The following is a 20,878-nucleotide window of genomic DNA, read 5'->3' on the forward strand; positions in this document are numbered from 1 at the left end:
AGCTCAAACAGCAAATTTAGAAAATAAATTCCTTATTTACAATTTCCCACACTTAACTTGCTTGGCATGTAGAAGCATGTAAATGGAATAATGTTTAAAGGCCTTAAAGAGAGTTGCATTTTAAAATAAATTTGTTGGTGTCATTGTTGTGGGGATTAATTGCCGTAGTAATTTGAAGTAATATGTGCCGTAAGTGGTGTATCTATAAGTTTTATGCTATAAAGTATAGTTTGAGATTTCCTCTTTTATGGGCAACAATACTCTGATTTTAAAATTACTCTAAAGAAAAAGAATAAGATATTATTTCCCAGAATATTGACTGTCTGACAAGAAATACTTGTTATCTGTCAGGCTGAAAATTACAATTTAATATTTAAAGTTCAAATCAAAGACAAAACACATATAGAAGAGTAGAGTATCAATCTTGAATGACCTTTCCTCTTTCTTGCTCTCCTCATTCCCTTTGTCTACCTTCTCTTTGCTTTGTGTATGTACTTTCTGTCCTTTGTGTCAGCATAGTTTGTATTCCAAAAGAGTTGCAGTTTATTTTTGTTTCAAATGCAGCTCAGAACTGGAGATGGCCTTGTTCTAGTATATTCTGGGATAAAAGCCTTGATGTATTGTAGGCATGAATGAAAATGAAGGAAAATTAATGTAAACATCTGAATTTAGTAATTTTCTTTAGCTTTTAAGAGTATTTTTCTGTATTTTCATCTTGTCTGAAACAATATAGGAGATAGCATCTGCTAATGGAAAATCATTTAGCTCTTGGACTTTTCAGTCAGGGAGATTATAGTATAGAAGTAGAGCTTAATAATCAAAAAATGAGTTTGCAAGGATTATGTAAATCACATTACAAGGAGTAGGTTTAAGCTGACTGTTTCATTATGTTTTGTTATGCTGGTTTATATTTGGATTAAAACTTTTGTCTGAGGATCTCCAAGTATTTTTCAAATAATTTGCTTGAGCATCACAGCCCTACTTTTAGCTGGGTAACAATACCAATATTTTGCAGGTTAGTAAAGTAATTTGTAGAGGCAAAATAGTCTGAAACTCTGATCTCTCAGTAATGCTCCCTTAATTGATGATTCAGTTCAGTGTAACTGTTTAATTTCTAATTCCTGTATTTTATTTGTTTAAATACAGATCCTGATCGAATTTTGTGCAGGAGGAGCTGTAGATGCAGTCATGCTGGGTAAATAAATTGTTTCAAATAATAAACTTAACACCTTACAATGATAATACATATTGTAAGACTAATTTCGTATGAGTGTTGTTTTGATATGCAAATATTTCTGTAATTGGTGTGCTCTATGTGTTGAACGTGTGGGTATTTACACCTATATCTATGGACATTGTAATTTCTTAAGTTAGATTTATTTTCTCTCATTTTTAAAGTGTTTGTTTACTTTCTAACAACATTTTTGTTTCAATCCTTTGAGTAAATGTGAAGAGTTGTTTTCAAATGCTTATGAAGCTTCTGTTGTTGTAACATAGTCTGTATGAGCCCTTTTCAGGACCTCATTTTTCCTCTTCCACTGCCACCTTCCAGGTTAGGTTGAAATAATTCTTTATATTGCATCTACCTTCAAGTTAGATTTTTTTCTATGCTTATTCCTCAAATTAGGTGAATACTAATACCATTTAAGTAAAGGATCTGGTCTTTATCATCTCTGTGTACCACACAGAAGAATCAATCTCTAAACTATAGAGTTTTTTCTCAGTTCAGAGAGGTGGGTATGCATAATTGATAATGGAGAGGCATTTGGGTTCAAGGCATGAAATTTTTTCTGAAAGGAGAGAGTATTATAAGATAGAATTTTTTTCTGACATGTGATGTTTAGAATCTGTCAGATAAATTAATTTTCACATATATTACTATGCTGATTGCTATGAACACATAACGTAAAATGCAGAAATGTTGTGATTATTTCTGTCTCTGTCTTGTAGAGCTTGAAAGGCCATTAACAGAGCCCCAGATCAAAGTGGTGTGCAGGCAGACACTGGAAGCACTGAACTACTTGCATGAAAATAAGATCATCCACAGAGATCTAAAGGCTGGCAATATTCTTTTCACATTAGATGGAGACATTAAACTAGGTAAGAATGTTGCATATAAAAGACTTTCCCAGAACTTGGCATGGTCTTTTAATTGTGTTTTCCTCAGGCTGCAGTTTGTCAGAGTTCATTATTTACCTACTGAAATACCAGTCTAGCAATGAGGGGTTTTTCAAAAGCAAGTGGTTTGCTACTATCAAGAAAAGAAAAAGCTTGAGCAAATATCCTGACGATACTTGGCACATCTTTCACACTCCAAAATCAGCAGGGGTAGGAGTCGTGTCAGTATCTGCACCAAGTTGCCTACAGTCAGACACAACTCCTACTGTTTCTTAGTATAACATTCTTACTTACAGTTGCCTTTACTATGGTAACATCAGAACTTCCCTTTGAAGTCGTTAGTTTGGAAAATGAGCATTCTTTACTATCGCCAAAAACCAGTACCTAGTACTGTTGTCTCTTCCTTTATTGGAGAGGAGTCATTATCTTAATTACTCATCTTAGTGTTTCTGTGTCTTGGTCAATTGTTTCTTACACTGAAATTACGACAGAACAGTCTGGAGGAAGATTAATACGAGTTTACTATTGTTGATTCCTGTTTTTTAATCTGAATTTAAGCAGTCATCCACATTTTCACTCTGATTTGATAGGGAATCCGTGAGGATTCCTCCATACAGAACTGACAAAGGACTACTGGTGGTGAATAGCATCCCTTCATTCAGCCAGGAAAGGAGAGGAATTATCTGGATCCACTTTGTTTCAGGGATAAATGTGTATAAGCTGTCAGCCTTTACAGTGGCTCTACCCATGGCATAGTTCCATGACACTGCAGCTCACACTCAGGTTTCAGAACCTTCTCTCTGCATGGTGTGTGTGATTAGTTGTATTTCTTTGGAAGCCTGTTACACAGAGGGTAAAGCTAAGGGGAATCAGAATATTAGCACAGTGAACTGGGGCTCTGAACTCCCAGCCTTGCTACGGACAATCCTTGTAAATGTAAACAAGGAATGTCCAAATTCAGAAATATGTCTACTGCCTAATTCGTACTGATGGCAGAGTCTCAGCAAGGTTCAGTGCATCATCTCTGTTAAGAACTTGAGAATGTTTAAGAACTTGCTTTGTTATATTGATCAGTTTAGTGTGTCTGTGCTTTTTGCATGAATCCCCTTGCTCAAGACTGTTGCTTGTACGTATATTCCTTGCATCTGGCTTTCTTTTAATCTGCAAAGTACATGTAACTATTGCTTTAGCTTTTCTACAAACCCTGAAGATTTAGTGATGGACTGGGGGTCATAGGCCTTATTTTTAAATGTAATAGAACTGCTATCTGAGATTCTTAGTACTGCTGTAAAAGAAACCACAGATCATAGCAGGAGTCTCATGGTCAGAGAAAGTCATTTGTTTCTGTTCATTTCCTCACGTGACCTGGCTTCTCCTCACACAGGCTTGGAACTATTTTAAGATTTTGTCAAGCCTAGCTGATACACAGCACCTTGCAGGCTGTCAAGATACTACTTAACAGTTCAGACCACAGGGAGATTTCTGCCACACTTACATTTAGTGATACATTCAGGTTTGCAAAGATTTGCTTTAGTTTTGAGAAGTGTACAGCATCATTTGAAGGAGCATTTTTACTGCTTTTAAATTATTTGTATTTTGATTCTACTATACACAGAAATGGGTAATTCCTTGTTTTACAGATACGTAAATGACAAATTTCCTTCATTGCATTTTATTTGTATAAGGATTCAAGTTTTGTCATTTCAGTATCTCTAGTCCCTCAAGATTTCAGATTTTGCATTTGAACCATTGCAAAAGTCCTTATTTTTTTTTTTTTGCAGAACAAAATTAGACTTCTCAAGTGTTGAACCCATCAAACAATTTTGTACAGGTTAAAGATGGCAACATATGGCTATTTTTGTCCCTTTGCTCTAATCTCTAGATCTTCATTAACAAAATTACATCTATAATAAGCATACGACAGATATTCAGATTATTTTTTTTTTAAGTGAGAAATGTAGTGCTTTGTAGACAAGTAATTGCAAAGATAAAGTTGAGTTTTGGTTGGATATTACATCAAAGGTGGATATGTAAGCTTTCCGTTATTCGATGTAAAGTGAAAATCATATGAAAAGAAACCTTTAAGATAAAGGAAAAATGTTCCTTCATGAGAATTTGAGTCCTGAAATTAAAAATTAAATGAGTTGTTGAATTAATGAGAGAATTAATGTCATGAATACCGACTTCATAGGCTAAAGGAACTAGTTTCTAATTAAAATAATTTAAATCAGCTATTCCTGTAGTAAATACATATATTGTTCTTGTCCCACACAGCCCAACAGTAGCTTTACTTTCTGGAGTATAAGTTTTAATCAAGGTCCTGTACTAGAAATGCTCTAAAACCTTGGCACTTTGCTATCAAAGCACAATATTTTTATTTCACTTTAAAGTTTTAATACTGCACAATGTTTGCTCTGGAACATATAACATTTAAAAGACAATTGTAAAATAAAAAATGTAATATGTTTTCCACCACTCCATTAATAGTATTTTGCTGTTTGCTTTAAGCGGATTTTGGAGTATCAGCTAAAAACACAAGAACAATACAAAGAAGAGACTCTTTTATTGGTACACCATATTGGTGAGTGCACTGTTTTGCTGACTTTTAGTAAAAACTAATAACTTAATATTACCTTTAATTTTATTATTACAAGCTTGGTAAATATTGTGTAAATATATTAAATGAGGGTAGAATGTGCTTCTTAAAATGCTTCAGTGACTGTATGTATTTAGAATGTTCTCAGAACGGATCAGAATGCATTTTCTAATCCAATACTTCATTATTCTCTTTGCAGGATGGCTCCAGAAGTAGTAATGTGTGAGACCTCTAAAGACAGGCCTTATGATTATAAAGCTGACATTTGGTCTCTTGGCATTACTTTAATAGAAATGGCTCAAATAGAGCCACCTCATCATGAATTAAATCCCATGCGAGTGCTTCTGAAAATTGCAAAATCTGATCCTCCCATGTTAGCACAGCCTTCAAAATGGTTAGTATTTCATTTACAACATTCCTAGTTTGTAGGTTTTGACTACAAGGCATGCCAAGTCATCTGTTTGCTAAACTTCATATTCGTGAGCATAGCCTTGTTGAACTTTGTGGTCTGGTTTTATATTCTGTGTATGTTTGTACATGTGTACACACACATATAATCTGCTCACACAATTGGAACTATGGTCTTTTTGCCATAGTTCTGTATAGAAGCTTTTATACAGAAGTACTATGCAGATTTTGCATTAAAATGTATGTGAAATAGCTTTTTACAAATGCAGTAACAGATCTGAAGACCATCTGAAAAAAGATTGTGTAAAAGCAGACTAAAGCATTTTTATACTAAGAAAATATTTTAAAAGGCATTATCTAGTTGGTCAATTTAATATCTTTATGTGGTTCAGTTAGTGGTGTAGTAGATGTGATGTATTGAAATGCAAAACAAAAAATGAACTCTTCTATTAATGGGCAAACAGTTTAAAGGTTGTATTTGTGTCACGTTGGTCTTGGCATTCCTGTACTCTTCGTTTTTCCCTGAATCAGTAGAAGAACCTGGAGTTGCAGTGTAGATTCATGGGAAAGTAAAAGAATATTTCAGTATATGTTAGTCTGAATAGACAGAAGAACAACCACTACCTGTTTGCTTTTCTTGTAGGTCGTCAGATTTTAAAGATTTTCTGAAGAAATGTTTGGAAAAGAATGTAGATGCAAGGTGGAGTGCAACTCAACTGTTACAGGTAGGAGGAGTTAATTGTTCAGAACTGTTGTTTAAAGGCAAGCATATTTCATACTTTTTGAAAGCAGAGCAGTATTATAGTAATTATTTAAATTATTTCAAATCGAGTGTTCATACACAACCTACTTTTAAAATTGATGCATTGATCCTTCTTTGATAAAATTTGGTTAAATGATACCAAGTGCAGATCAGATTATTTGTTTAACATATTTTGATGTGATATAACTAATTACTTTGTGTAAGTAATTATACTTTGGTAGCTATAATGGATGAAGGCAATATTTACGTGCGTAGTCATTTGCTGACAGGTGTTCTAAAAGCTTTAGCACTCAGCCCTGCCTGTAATGCTGTCACTGCAGAACAGCTGAACAGGAATAGATGTGACCAGGTACATTTGATTCTGTTTAACGTCAGCACCCATTTACCTCATCCACAATCCATCTGGCATATGTTGAGTAGATTTAAGCAGCAGGGCCAAACAGAGAAAGGAGATTCAGACAGTAGGAGAACAGGTACCTGTTTGCTCTTGAAGAAAAAAAATAGAATTCCAGTTTGTTTTAGGAAAAATTGTTCTAGGGACGAAGCACGTTTTTTTCTAGAAAGAGTCATCCTAGATAAAGCTTATCAGGAAATAATTTAACTGTGGAACTGAAATGAAAGTTGTTTCCAAGAAAAATAATCTTTTTAAAAATATTTCTACTTCTATTCTTTGGATTGTGAAAAAGGTCAGTATAAATGAATTACTTATATTTTTAGCAAGTTTGTTAGATTGCTTACATGATATGCTTGAATACAAATGTTTTGATTTTAAGGCTTCAGCAGAAAAAATGTATTAGGACAGTTATGATTAATGTTAATTGTGAATCTTCAAATTTAAGAGAAGCACAGTAATGTTTCTCTGAAGTTGTGTTTCTTTCAACTTAGCAAGTCAGCACTTAATACTTTGCTTATTTTTTTATTTTCACAAGCATCCATTTGTTACTGTTACTTCCAATAAACCAATAAGAGAATTGATTGCAGAAGCTAAGGCTGAAGTTACAGAAGAAGTTGAAGATGGTAAAGATGAGGATGAAGAAGAGGAAACAGAGAATTCTCTGGTCAGTTTAAAATTTGCTTTTTTAAATATGCAATCTCCAGCTTACCATGGAGAATTCTGTTTCTGATGTACTAGCTGACTTTTGCAGAAGTCTTCTAAAAATAACATCGTAAACATACTCCAACCTTATATACGAAATAAGTAGTCAACAATTTCAAAATTAGCATGTTCCTAAACTCCTAGTAGGAAATAATAACTAATAAAGACTAACATCTTCATTTTTTTTACATATATATGTGATATTTTAAAAGTGGGATACTGATTTTTGTGTAAATGGTTTTAAGTCAAAATGACTAGATGTATGAGTGAACGTGCATTTTTATTCCATGAAGTGTTTAGAAGATTAAGAAAGGTATTTGACTATTGTGCTATAAACTAGGTTTTACAGTGTGGCTGTCAAAGAAAAAAAAGAAAAACAAAAGCCCCCCATATTTTACAAAGGCAGGATTGCATTTATGGATGTATTTCTGGAGATGCTTTAAGAATCTTATAATGCGAATACGGTTACTCAGAGGGGGAAGCCCCGATGTTCAGTGCTGGGGTGGCAGGTTGCAGAGTGCTCAGGCCGTGTTCTTCCTGACCTGAGTGCTGCAAGTGCCCGGCGTTGTCAGGAGCTGCCATTACCAGTCCTGGTGAAGGAGCCAAATGCAGGAGCAGGAGCAGATTCCTTCATTTCCTTTTCTCCCGTCACCACACTGCTCATATCCCCTGACCTTCACACCCCACTCCCAGTCCACCCCAGCAAATCTCCAAGTGTTCATTCCCACCAGCTTCATCCAGGACTTATTCTCTGTATCCTAAGGATCATCCACCACCTCCTTCCACTGATGAACTGCTGAGCCATCAATCCCTAGGAGGGCTGGAGTGAGGTCCACCTGTGACTCAGTTAAATAGCTCAAAAGCAGCATTTTAAGAACTGTGAGGTAGATACATTCACATTATTTGCTTGTGGTAGCTTTAAACACTCCTTGAAGATCAACACTAAGCTTCTAGAATAATTCTGTGAAGAAATATTTGAAATGCAATTTTGACTTAAAAGGAATTGTTTTATGTGTGCCTGGGAAACCCGTAAAGTAAGAAATGTGTGATCAAACCCATGCTTGCTGCAACAGCTAACCTGGGATGTTCCCAGTGGCAAATCAGGAGCCTGATCTGCAAATTACAGGGTTCTGACAGTAAATACAGACAGAGAGATATCACAATCACTTTGAAGAGTGAAAGGTCAATTATGGCTAAAATGGTACTTTATTATTATATTCTTTTGTATGTCTGTGTGTAATCTGATAACATTCATATTCTGACAGTACCAGTTTCTACAGTGAGGTAACTGTTTCTGTTGTAGTTCTGTATTGCCACTTAATCAGATCTGCTGGAAGTTTTCACCATTTTAATGGAGTTTTACAGTGATTAAAAAATAGATAAAAAAATTTCAGGCATTTTTAACAAAGAACACAAAGCAAAGTAGAAGAAGGTCTTAAAATTTCATTTTATCAGTGCTGCACTAACTGAAGCTACACAGTTTTTTTCTAGCCAAACTGGCACAAAGACGTGTCTTTCAAATCCAACTGTAGCTGGGACTACTGAGGAACTGAACTGATAAAAAAAAAACCAATGTGAAAAGAAAAAGACTCTTGAAGAGTGGCTGATGACCATAATGCCTTTCCCTCAATCATAGTGCATTTTATTCAATTATGACATATGGAAGAGGTTTGTAGTGAAACTTTCTGTTCAGGGCCTGTCTGCATTTTGTGAACTTGTTCTGTGGTAATGCCAAGTGAAGTACTCTGAGGTTATCAAATTCTTTGCCTGTAAATACAGTATTAATCTCTGTTCAGGTATTCTTCCATAGAACTGTGCTTTGATTAAGTTACAAAATGTTTAAGTGTTTCTCTTCCTTTAATTTTTTAGCAGTTACCTGCAGAGAAGCGTGCATCCTCCGACCTTAGCATTGCCAGCTCTGAAGAGGATAAACTTTCACAGAATGCCTCTGTCCTGGAATCTCTCTCTGAGAAAACAGCAAGTAATGCAATTGAGGACAAAACAACTGGGGACGAATCTGAGGACATTAAATTTAGGAAAACAGCTGATAAGATATGCGATCCTACCGTTAACGATATGGAAGTGCAAAACGGTTCTGTGCCAGCTGGTGAAGATGAGGAAGGCAAAATAAGGCCAGCAGAAAAGGACACAGAAAGCCTGGAAAAACCACATAAGGATACAGAACCCCAGAAAGGAGAGAAAGAACTTGACATCGTAACAAAACCAGAAATAAAGAATGAACCCAACCTAAAAATAGAGAAAGAAAATTCCACAGCAAATGAACAGACAGAAGATAATAAACTGAAAGTAGTACCCACAACTGAAAATAGTGTAGAAACTGAAGAAGGCATTTCTAAGGAAACTGGTGAAAAAGAAGAGAAGGAGAACAGAACAGATCTCTCAGGACTTAAGGAAGAAAAGGTCCCTGTAGAAAATATAGATACAGAGCAAAAGGAAAATAAAAATGAGGAGCAGAAAGAGGCAACAATAGACACCACTACAGAAGCTCTACCTAATGCTACAGTCGAAGTGTCTGATGAAGAAAAAGAACTAATAAAGCATGGAATTGACAACGTTAAGGAGATTGGTGGTATTGCTGAAACACCGATCAGTGATGGGGATAAAATACCTGAGCTGGAGGATAAACCAGTGGAAAGTCAGGCTAAGCAGGTCCATGAGATAATCAGCTCTGAAGAAACTCTATCAGAAAGCCAAGATAAAGTGATCAAAGTAGACAAGAAACTGGCAGAAAGTGAAAATGAGGATATTAGTAATATAAGCAACACGGAGGAAACAAAGATCAAAGACTCTGGAAAAGACGTCGTAGACCAGAAGGCAATACAGAGCAAACCTGAGGATATTTCTAATAAAGTGGTGGATAACCTGACTGATATGGACCAAAATTCAGGAGACTGCAGACCTGAGAGTATCCAGGAAGACAACATTCAGACAGACAAAGAACGTTTGGAAGTTACTTCTGATGAAGTAATGAAGGATAAGCTTCAAAATACTGTCAATGAACAAGCTGATGACTCTGAAGTCACTGCAGTCCCCAGTATTAGTATTAGCACTGAAGAAAATGAGAAAGTCAAAACGGATAATCAAGGCAATACTGAAACTTCCCAGCAGGTAGAGTCGGAGAATGTGAAGGAAAATGATGCCGATTCAGGCACAGGTTCTACAGCTGATAACAGCAGCATCGATTTGAACTTATCAATTTCTAGTTTCCTTAGTAAGAACAAAGAGACAGGATCAATATCTTTGCAGGTAAGTGTAAGCAATCATATGTTTTTTTATATAAATTCTCATGTGAGTGTGACCCTAAAATTACCTCCAAGTTTGATTTTTGCAACGAAGCGTTGAGTGAGCAACTAGCGTGGCACATAAATACAAAACTAACTTTGTAGAAACCAAAGTATTCTAAATTGCACGGTATGACAATATCTGGATTTTGGCATTTATGCTAATTATTTTCTTAAATTATTGCATAATTGTATTTTAAAACTGTTGACTAGCATATAACAGGAAAAGGAAATGTGAAGAATTGTGAATGGTTGTAGTTCAGAGCTGATATTCAAGAAGACGAGTTCAATACCTTACTCAACACAGAATCCCTGTTTAACGGGAAAAATCTCCTGTGACATCTAATCTTATATTGAATTCCTGTCGCTTCCATCATCTGTCTCTCTGTTTAGATTTGGGAGATCCAAGGCAGATATTCTGTTGGGTTTGTTTATTCTAAACACTGCTGCTGTGGTTGTGCTGTGTCAATGCAGCAATGCTGGTATGAATGAGCTTATTCAGAGGAATCACATTCCAGGCTATGAACTTTATATTTATATTTGTATACTTATATAATTATAGCCATACTAAGGTAGTAACTGTGTAACATGGGTTTGAATGGAAGAAAAACAAACCTAGAAAACCAACCAAACAAAAACCCCATAGCTTGGCATAGCTGTGCTAAACATGATTTCAGGGTGTTTGCAGTAGCCCTGACACAGTGGAGATGCAGTTTCGGCCGGGGTGTCTCTTCTCTTATAATGAAACAACAGCAGCTTTGAGAATTGAGATTTTTTTCAGTTGTCAGCGATCTCATCACATGATTTTTGACTGATATATATGAATAAAAAAATTAGACTAGCTCATTTGTTTCCAAAGCAGAAGTAAGTAGGTGAGTAAATTATTTTCTGTTTTGGAACTGTTTTTCAGAATTAAATGTCTTTTTTTGGTGACTGGGAAGATCATGATCAAAAGCAAACAGGAACTGTAGCTGTCTTCAGCTCGTGAAAATAAAACTCCATCAGTTTTGTTCAGAGTTTATCTAGATTAATTTTTTTCTTCTGGCAATTTGGATAATCAATAATTACAGTTTTCCTTTGCTGATGAAAGAAAATTTCAGTTAATAGAATTTTTCAAGTTCTCACTTGATTAGTGAGATACCTGATAAGTGAGAACTCCAGATTACTATATAGTAGGCATTCACAGAAATATTTGATCTAATTTAATATTAAGAAAAAGGAGGAAAAAGAATGTAATTTAAATAAGTACAGAATAACTTAAAAATGCTTTATTTAGGAAACTAGAAGACAGAAGAAAACGTTAAAGAAAACTCGGAAGTTTGTCGTTGATGGAGTAGAAGTGAGTGTAACCACATCAAAAATAGTTACTGAAAATGACTCGAAAAGTGAAGAAATGCGATTCCTAAGGTAAGTGTTTGTGTAAGTAAAATTTTCAAGAGGTTGGCAGTTAATTTTTTTTCTCTTTGAATAAAAAAAGGCAGCTAGTGATCTTATTCCAGAAATACTTAGGGATTAATTTACGGTATTTTTTTAGTAGAAAGGAATGTAAAGTGTTTCTTCATGGGACAGTCAATTCAAAACTAGTTTTACTGGACCTAAATTGTAGATGCTCCTTTTTGTCTTTTGTAATTTTCCTCTTCTTTTGCTTTCCCAGCAATATTAAGTGATTCTTTTTCCTTATTAGACGTCAAGAGCTAAGAGAACTAAGACTTCTTCAGAAAGAGGAGCAGAGAGCCCAGCAGCAACTCAGTAATAAGCTTTTGCAACAGCGAGAACAGATGTTCAGACGTTTTGAACAGGAAATGACAGTGAGTTTCTGGATTTTGCTGCTCTTAAAATACAACATCTTGATGGAGTAGGCAGAATACTGCTAGCAGCAATCAGGTGTTTCTTTTTATGATGGCTGTAGCTTAGCCTTCATTGTTGTTAATAAAAAGCAGTATTTTGCATCGTGAGGTGCCCAGCTTGTATGCTGGAACTTGCCTGCCAGAACAGTTCATCAGGGCCATGCCCTGCTGTGGTACAGCACTGCATTGAACAGAACTTAGTTTCCCAAAAAAAGCTGCCAAATTATTTTCACAGAGTAAAAAGCGACAGTACGATCAAGAAATCGAAAACCTAGAGAAGCAGCAGAAACAGACGATAGAGCGGCTGGAACAGGAGCACACGAACCGCTTACGGGATGAGGCAAAACGCATCAAAGCAGAACAGGAGAAGGAATTGTCCAAATTCCAGAACGTGCTGAAAAACAAGAAAAAAGAGGTAAGAGACGATGACAATATAGAAAATAAGGAGTATGGGCATAGTAAACAGTTTTGAGATTAGGTCTCTCAGAAACCTTGTCAACTGACCTGTGGAAGTGTTACTAGCAGTCAATATTGTTTCTTGTTTTACTGCCTCAAGTGAAATATAAACAGCTAACAGGAAGATTGAGGTATTGACTTAATCTAGAAAGCATCACCAAGTTAGTAGACTTTATTTTTCACAGAATATTTAATAAAATACTTTCTCTCATATTAAATCAAGAAAAAGTATTTTCTTAAAGACTGTGAAAAATGTTTGAGCTTTCTACTTTAAACAAATCCAGCTATGGGTACTTAGTAAATACTTATCAGATTAGAATTTTGAAGACAATAATACAGTCTTGATTATTACTGAGAACCACTTTAATTTCAGATATGTTTCTTTTTTGTTAATTTGTTAGATTTTCATTGAGCGTATGCTGTTATTGTTTAGAATTTCTTTATATGAAGTGAGAGCAGTAACATGGATTTGGCTTTTTAGCTCCAAAAAGAAAGCTAGGAGAGAGAAGTGTGGACAACCTAAAATCTTCTACAGTTAATCTCATACATGTCATACACTTAAGGCAAAATGAACGACAACTGACAATGACACCTTGTGCTATTAATTTGCTTGCATTAGAGTAAAAGAAGGTGATGTGGTTCCATGTGGATTTTGCATCTTAAAAGCTGTTCTATTTCATTTTTGGATCAGTTGTGTAGTGCCCATTTGTATATGAATAGCTCTAGTGTTTCCTCTAATAGTTACTAGACACAGATTTCTTTAGAAAGCTGTAGTGTCCATGCTTTTGCATAGAATGATCCTGTTGCACAAAACTGCATTAAAGAAATAAGTTATATTCAGTTTGAACCGTATGCTCAAATGTAAATAACAATTTTTCTTCTTTTGCGGTACCTCTTGCATTTTTGAGTCTCTCTCTATTTACTGGTGATTGGGTCTTACATGGGAAAGCGGGGAGAATTTTACTTATTGCTCTGAGCTAAAAACAGTTCTTTCATGGAAACAGGAGTAGCATGTGGTGATTTGGACTCTGTTTTCTTATGATGCTTCCACTATTAAACAAACAGGCATTTGTTTCTGGGTGCATAGTTTTGTGTTTAAAGCTTAAAAAGGCGATGTACAGTTTGAAGGAAAATGCAGCTGGTGCTCTAAAACTATCCATGCTACACTGGAGTATGCAATGCTACATTTTTATAAGTCTCAAAACCAAATAAAACACATTAGCAAATTAACAGATTAATAGTCAGTTGATTTAGCCAGGTTATATTTAGAATCTTTCAGCTAATCTAGTCTAATTCACCTTGAACTGAAACACGTTCCATCCCAGCATACTGTCACGAATAGTTTCTTGAAAATATACTTATTGGTGGGTTTTGCGTTAAATTCTTTAGAACCAAACACTTGCAACCAAATAATACTTTGTTTGCTTGTGCTATTATTTTAAAGACATAACCTGTGTAGATGTCATTTATGGCTGGAGACACTAATAATGGCATCTTGTAAATTTAAGTTATAGACAGTGTCAGAAATAGCTGGTTTTCAGTGGAAGTTTTTTAAACTTCCAACTGTTTTTCACAGTTTTACTATGAGGTGAACATACTCTGTAGTCCTTTTGCCATAATGCTTCAAGAAAATACCACTTTTGCAGGTGGTGGTTTTCTTAACTGTTGACTCTTCTGGCTGCTGCATGGAAACACAAGCGAGAGATTCCATTTCTGAGAGCACTGGGCAGCATTTGCATGCAAAAAGCGGCTGGCACATCCCTCCTTTCTGCACTGCTGGCATGCATAAAGCACCTACTGTTCCTTCTCTTTTCATTAAGCTCTTTTCACTAAACTAACATCCCTGCCACTGAAGTAATGCATGCTTCCCAGTACCTCTAGTGCTTGACCTGCATGTCCTGTGTTCACAGTAATGCTTGCTGTGGAGAAAAAGTGTTCTTTTTGCCACCTTCTGCATGCTTATATACACTGTAGGTTTTATGTGAAGTGGAGAAAGCACCAAAAGAGCTGAGAAAAGAGCTCATGAAACGCAAGAAAGAGGAGCTTGCACAAAGCCAGCATGCTCAGGTAACAATGGCAGCTTCAAGCTACTAAAATACAAAAGGCAGCAGTATTCACACAGCTTGATGATTTCACTTCTTGTTGTTGTTGAGTGAATATGGAACTTAACTCAAACTAACCCTACACTGCTCTCTTCCTTCAAGTACTCCCATATCACATCTCATAGACTAAACTGGGTAGACATGTAGGAGCAGCGGTTCCCAGGTTTGTACTGTCAAGTGGAATGTTTTGTGTGCTGTACTGAAAAAGAATGGTGATTTTCTACAGCAGGTTTATTTACAGTGCTTTTACGAGTGGTAAGTACCCCACAGGTCCTTTGGATTTTGAAGGTTATAGTCAGAAGTAAGTTTTGAACAACACAAGTGCAGGAGAGGAAAATATATATAATATGTAAGCACGAGGCATCTTGTTTATAGAAGCAGAACAGATTAGGTAAAATGTTATTTAAATGTCAAAGTGTAGGTGTACAGAAAGTTTGCAAGACATCTACAATTTCATGCCTTCAGACTTGCTGCTTTTTTATGACCCAGCTAAAAAGAGGGCAAATATTTTAGAAAAATATTGGCTTTTTGTCGTCCGCAGCTTGTACAGAGTGAGTTTCAACCACAGCAGAGCAGGTTTGGATTGAGTAACTTTAAGATTAACTGTTTATTTGAGTGACCTAGTGGAAAATAATCGCAACTTTATTTGATTATGTGTTTAAGAGGGGATTTCCCAAGATAGAATGTAATTGAATTGCAGTGCTCTCCCTATGCCAGAGATACCTGTCTAAACTTTTTAAAGAAACAAAACCCTAGTTTTTCATAGTGTTTGTAGCAACTTGGTTTATTTACTTTGCTGCTTTCTCTTTGTTGAAGAGAGGTGAAAGAGAAAATTTTAAATGTGAAATATCCTTACTTGGAATGATAAGTACTAGACAAGGTGCAGATGTTTTATTTTAGAATATTGTCATATCTACTTCTGTGTTGAGCCTTGACATTTTAAATGCTTATTACTAACACACAGCAGATATAATTTCTTCCTTTTTTTAAGAATAAAAATATATTTCATTATATCATGACATAGGAAGTACATTGTGTCCCACAGGGCGTTGCTCAGGTTATGATTCAGTCTTTTCAGTTGTCTTCGTGTACGCTTTTCAACGCACAAATGCAGGATGTAAGTCTTAAAATGCAAAACAACATAAGTTTTGTTTTCCTAATTTTCCAGACGTGTGTTTTCTCCTCTCTTTCTGATCATATGTGCTGATCAATGTCACTACTGTCTCCAAACTGATTAGCACAAATTTGTAATGATGACAACTATTCGTTGTCAAAAGGTCAAAATTACGCTAGTTGTTTAGTCTGGGCAGAACACTGAGATTTCACATATGCAATATGATACTGTTCTCTAGTGCTTATTATTTGTTCAGCACATGTGAGACACATTGTGTGACTTGTATGCTGTGTGTGCAGTGAAACTATGTATTTTAAAGATATCTGAGTTTATTTTAAGATACTTATTGGGCAAAACCAAATGGTAGCTTGAAAAAGGTGAGCTGTCTTGCTCTGTCTGCCTTTGAAACAACCTACATGTTCTTTGGTAAACTCGGTGACCTTTATTTTGTGTGATACTTGAGTAGATGTGGGAAGGCCAGAGTGTTTCCTGAGATTGCCTGGTTTATCTTATAGTGCTGGCAGGTATAAAAGTTCTTAAGATTTAGAGAGAGGAGCAGTGATATTTAAATGATAGTGTAAAGCTCAAGCCTAATCATTTTTTGACCACGACTACACCAGAACAGCTTTCCCCTACTCCCTTCAAATCAAAAAACTCCCAGGAAATTAAACGTTGTGTTAATTATGTATCTACACCCTCAGAATAATAAACTCGTAGTCTTCTTATCCTTTTCATCTAGAAAGGGAAACAACAGTATTTTTCATCATTTCATATATTTGATTAGTATGTCTCACTTAATTTACAGACATCACCTTCCAGTTCTTTTTGTACCCTCAGGTCTGTCACTGGCAACTTACTTCACCTCTGGTTTTGTGTTACCTTTCTCAGTGTAACTCTTCTGTCCACTGAGAGAGATGAAAACCTCATCTATTAATAACTTTCCGTGAAGATGAAAACCAGGATTCTTCTGGTCATGATAAAAAGTGCTTTAAATGAACATTTAATTCCACCTGACAACTCTTATTAGCAAGTACCATAGGTTCGGAAAAAAAATAAGAATAGCTCAGGAACCCTTCCACTGATCAGCTGCAGCCCAGTTTTCCCAGCTCCCTTCCAAGATTAAGACCATCTTTAGTGTTGCTTTGTTGTGTAGAGCAGCAGGTGCTTCAGCACCTCCCCTTGGATCTGACAGGACCCTGAGTTGTCCTTTCTTTTGACCTTTGATATTGTGTGATAGAAGCATCTGATTTAATTTCTCGTTCTTACGGGGGGAGGGTGTGCATGCTCACTTGCTCATGGCTGTGGCTTTTAATAGTTGGAAGAAGAAAGGCAACAGTAAGGTTGCTTGGGGAGGGGCATGGGAGGGGGATTCCTTCTGCTGCCTGCTTTTCATGATGGGATGCAATCTGGATAATGGGAAGATGCAGGTGATATGGGGACTGTGTCAGGCAGGTGGTAAATCACTTTGCAAAGAGCCAGCTCAGCTCAGGTGTGACAGAGTGACAGTCCTGCAGAACCATGGAGTGTCTGCACAGTGGACCTACAGAACTCTCAGCCTCAATACCTCTACCTTCAGGACAAGATAAACCACACAAATCTGAAACCCATCTGTGTAAATAAATAGGCTTTAACTAATCACCCAAAACAAAATAACCATACATACCTTTATTTTCTTACCTACATGAATAATTAACTCTCGATAGAATGACATCAGCTTTATACTGAGCACTTGTCTTTGCTAGCTCTGAACCTGCAACGTGTTCTGAGGAGAGACAAGAGATGGAATGAATTGCAGATTGCTGGCTAGTTTGTTGCCTTTGGTCTTACTTCTGAAGGTATTATTTAAATATTAAATATGCTCTTACCTACTCTGTAAATAGTGAATACGAAAGATGGATAATTTGATAGTCAAGGCATGCTAGCTCAAAATTTCATAGATGCGTTTGTTTTCATATATAGCTAATGCTGAGAGAACTGGGAGTTTCATTAAAATGTAATGTGGTTAGAAGAACAAAATTTAATTTACTTTTATTGGTTTTTACCAGGAGCAGGAGTTTGTGCAGAAGCAGCAACAAGAACTGGATGCATCTCTGAAGAAAATTATTCAGCAGCAGAAGACGGAACTGGCCACTATTGAACGAGATTGCCTCAACAACAAACAGCAGCTCATGAGAGGTATCCAACATCAGACTCTCTTTAAAAACAGGCCCTTGTGTTTTAATAAAACAATATTCTGTCTTCACTCTAAGAAGACCTTCATGACTAATTTACAATGGTAATAAAAGCATTTTCTGTGGAATAGCATTGTTTTCAAAATGCACTTGTAGGCTACTTCTAAACATACACCAGCAGGTAGATTGGGAAGCAGTGTGTGGCAGCAAACTGAACTTTCTGAACCAGCTTCCTCTTTTTTCCAGCTCGTGAAGCTGCAATCTGGGAACTGGAGGAGCGGCATCTGCAAGAGAAACACCAGCTCCTCAAACAGCAGCTCAAAGATCAGTACTTCATGCAGAGACACCAACTGCTTAAGAGGCACGAAAAAGTTAGTGTTGATTTTGACATATCCTGTTGTGTATTATAATGTCCAGTTTTTTTATCAGTAGTCTTATGATCTCTTCTGGTAGTTTTTTGTTTGCACAGACTAGACCCACACAAGTATTTTGAAGCTGTTGAAACTAAAATATCTTAATCATCATACTCAAATACCTTAGTAGTATGTAGAAGTATCACTAGTAATATTCTTCTCTTTTGATTCTTAAAGAAACCCCAACCAATCACAACATCAACCTGTTTCTACTAAAAATACTGAATTCTGCTCAGATACCAAATCAATTTTGACTTGTGTTTAAATAAATCTGCTCAGAAGTTCCTGGAATTAAATGAGTGGAATAAACTGGATTAGCTATTGGGCAAGTAGCTGACAACTGTCTCTTTATAGCTAAATCCTGTAAAATCCTTATTTGTTTTTTTATAGAATACTCTAAAGAAAATAGTTCCGGTTTTGAAACTGTAAACTAATAGGGAGGTGTTAGAGGATCTCCTTGGTGATCAGAACATGAACAGCCTCCACTGAAGGCTTATTCCTGTCCACTCTGGTTCATCCCATATTGGCTGTTGTTTTCACAGCTTTTGCAGCAAACTGCCCCTTCACAGCTGCAGCCCAGGAGCTCAGTTGCACAGAAGTTTCTCCCTTTGAACAACAGACTTTTTAAAAGGCAGTTCAGGAGTTGAGCAACCACTGGTAAAATATATGTGTATTCACATTAGTTGAAGAATCTCATCAGGGCTGGGCATGATCCAGAGTGCTCTGGAAGAAGCCCCTCCTGCCCATTGGTGCTGCTGAGGCTGGGACTGGTTTCTGTTGCTGTCTCACACCAGGTGCTTACTGAGGAAATGAGATACAGATAGTATAACATTGATGATTACTCTGTAACATTTCCATGTGGTTACCATTTCAGGAAACGGAACAAATGCAGAGATATAATCAACGCCTTATTGAGGAGTTAAAGAACAAGCAAACTCAGGAAAGAGCCAGACTGCCTAAAATCCAGCGAAGTGAAGCAAAGACTCGCATGGCAATGTTTAAGAAAAGTTTAAGAATCAATTCCTTAGCCTCTCCAGACCAAGATCGTGAAAAAATTAAGCAGGTAATAATTAAATTAATATTTTGTTTGTATAGTGTAAATGCCAAATATGAGAATGGGATGGAGTGCACTCTCACAGGTTCACAGATGGTACCAATCTGAGTTGATGCACTGGATGAGGTCAGAGGAAATCATCCTTTCCTGCAGCACTGGTGAGACTCTTCTGGGGCACTGAGTCCAATCCTGGGCTTCCCAAAACAACACAGACATGAATTTATTGGAGCAAGTCCTGCAAAGGGCCTTGAAGCTGACCCAGGGACTCGTGGGTCTTGTTACATGAGGAGCCACCTGGAATACCTGGGATGCCTCAGCCTGGAGGAGGGTCTTATCCATGTGCATAAGTACCCAAAGAGGGTGGAGCATGACTTCCCAGGGTGCCCAGTGACAGTGTGAGAGGCAGCAGGCACAACTGAAATACAGAAAATCCAACTTAAACATAAGAAAACACTTCTTTAGTGTGTGGATGGTCAGACAGCTTGCCCAGAGAGGTTGCAGACATGCCCAGAACCCAACTGGATACGGGCTTGTGCAGCTTGTTCCTGTCAACCTTGCTTTGAGTGGGGAGGTTGATCTTTGCAGGTCTCTTCCAACCTCAGCCGTTGTGTGATTCTGTGAAATATTTTTAAGGATGCTTGATTTTTGTGAATTTATGAACTAAAACTGTAGGTATTCACTCATTCTTTAAAAGGGATTGCTGTGAAGATGTTGAGAGGTTTGCTTTCTAGAGATGCACCAAAGTCCCGAGTCATGGTTTCATATGGTGAGCATTGGAAGGATGAAAAATCTGGAAAATAAGATGTCCTGTAGCTGTATAACACCAACCTCGACCAACGCCTGCAGCAGCACTGCTGTGTCACTTACCTTCAGAGGGAGATAATTGCAGGAGTCTGGTAGTGAAATGTGCTGTGCTTTAAGGAAAAATCAGAGTGCAAACAGAGAAATGTAATTAAAACTGTGAGGGCACTCCCTTTGTAAAGATTTTAAAAAAGAAAGAGTAGAGAAAATTATTGCTTAAATCTTCTGAAACCATTCTTCTCAGTACGTGTTCCTTCTGTTACATGCAGTTCTTTGGCTCATGTAAACTGTTGTATTCAGAGGCACAATATAAATAATCTTTTTATTTTCAATTTTAGTTTGCTGTTCAAGAAGAAAAGAGGCAGAAGAACGAGAGACTGGCTCAGCATCAGAAACACGAAAACCAAATGCGGGACCTTCAGTTGCAGTGTGAAGCAAACATCAGGGAACTGCATCAGTTACAGGTTAAAAATAGATGATGTTAAGTGACCATTCAGTGGGAAGACTCGGGTTAATAACGGATGCAGGCAAAGCAGAAACATCTTTTCCTTCATTTTTACTGATCAGCGTAGAGTTTCAACTTTGCTTTCGAAGGCCTGCAGCACACTGCTTAACCACATTCATATGCTTCCATCAG

General features: G+C 36.7%; 1 protein-coding gene across 3 annotated transcripts in view; it reads left to right on the plus strand.

Annotated features, from left to right (window-relative positions):
* SLK (STE20 like kinase) overlaps window positions 1-20,878 on the plus strand; it is a 47,457-nt gene that overhangs the window by 22,377 nt on the left and 4,202 nt on the right. The window contains exons 3-16 of one of the 3 annotated variants that reach the window (XM_027647769.1): window positions 1,147-1,195; window positions 1,951-2,100; window positions 4,627-4,699; window positions 4,914-5,108; window positions 5,766-5,847; window positions 6,815-6,943; window positions 8,851-10,248; window positions 11,560-11,690; window positions 11,968-12,091; window positions 12,366-12,545; window positions 17,848-17,977; window positions 18,220-18,344; window positions 19,261-19,449; window positions 20,580-20,705. In XM_027647769.1, coding sequence (XP_027503570.1) covers window positions 1,147-1,195; window positions 1,951-2,100; window positions 4,627-4,699; window positions 4,914-5,108; window positions 5,766-5,847; window positions 6,815-6,943; window positions 8,851-10,248; window positions 11,560-11,690; window positions 11,968-12,091; window positions 12,366-12,545; window positions 17,848-17,977; window positions 18,220-18,344; window positions 19,261-19,449; window positions 20,580-20,705 — 3,081 coding nt within the window. The other 2 variants (XM_027647770.1, XM_027647771.1) reach the window with 2 other exon arrangements.

Source organism: Corapipo altera, unplaced genomic scaffold (assembly GCF_003945725.1).
Source record: "Corapipo altera isolate COAL_440 unplaced genomic scaffold, ASM394572v1 56, whole genome shotgun sequence".
Taxonomy (NCBI): Eukaryota; Metazoa; Chordata; class Aves; order Passeriformes; family Pipridae; genus Corapipo; species Corapipo altera.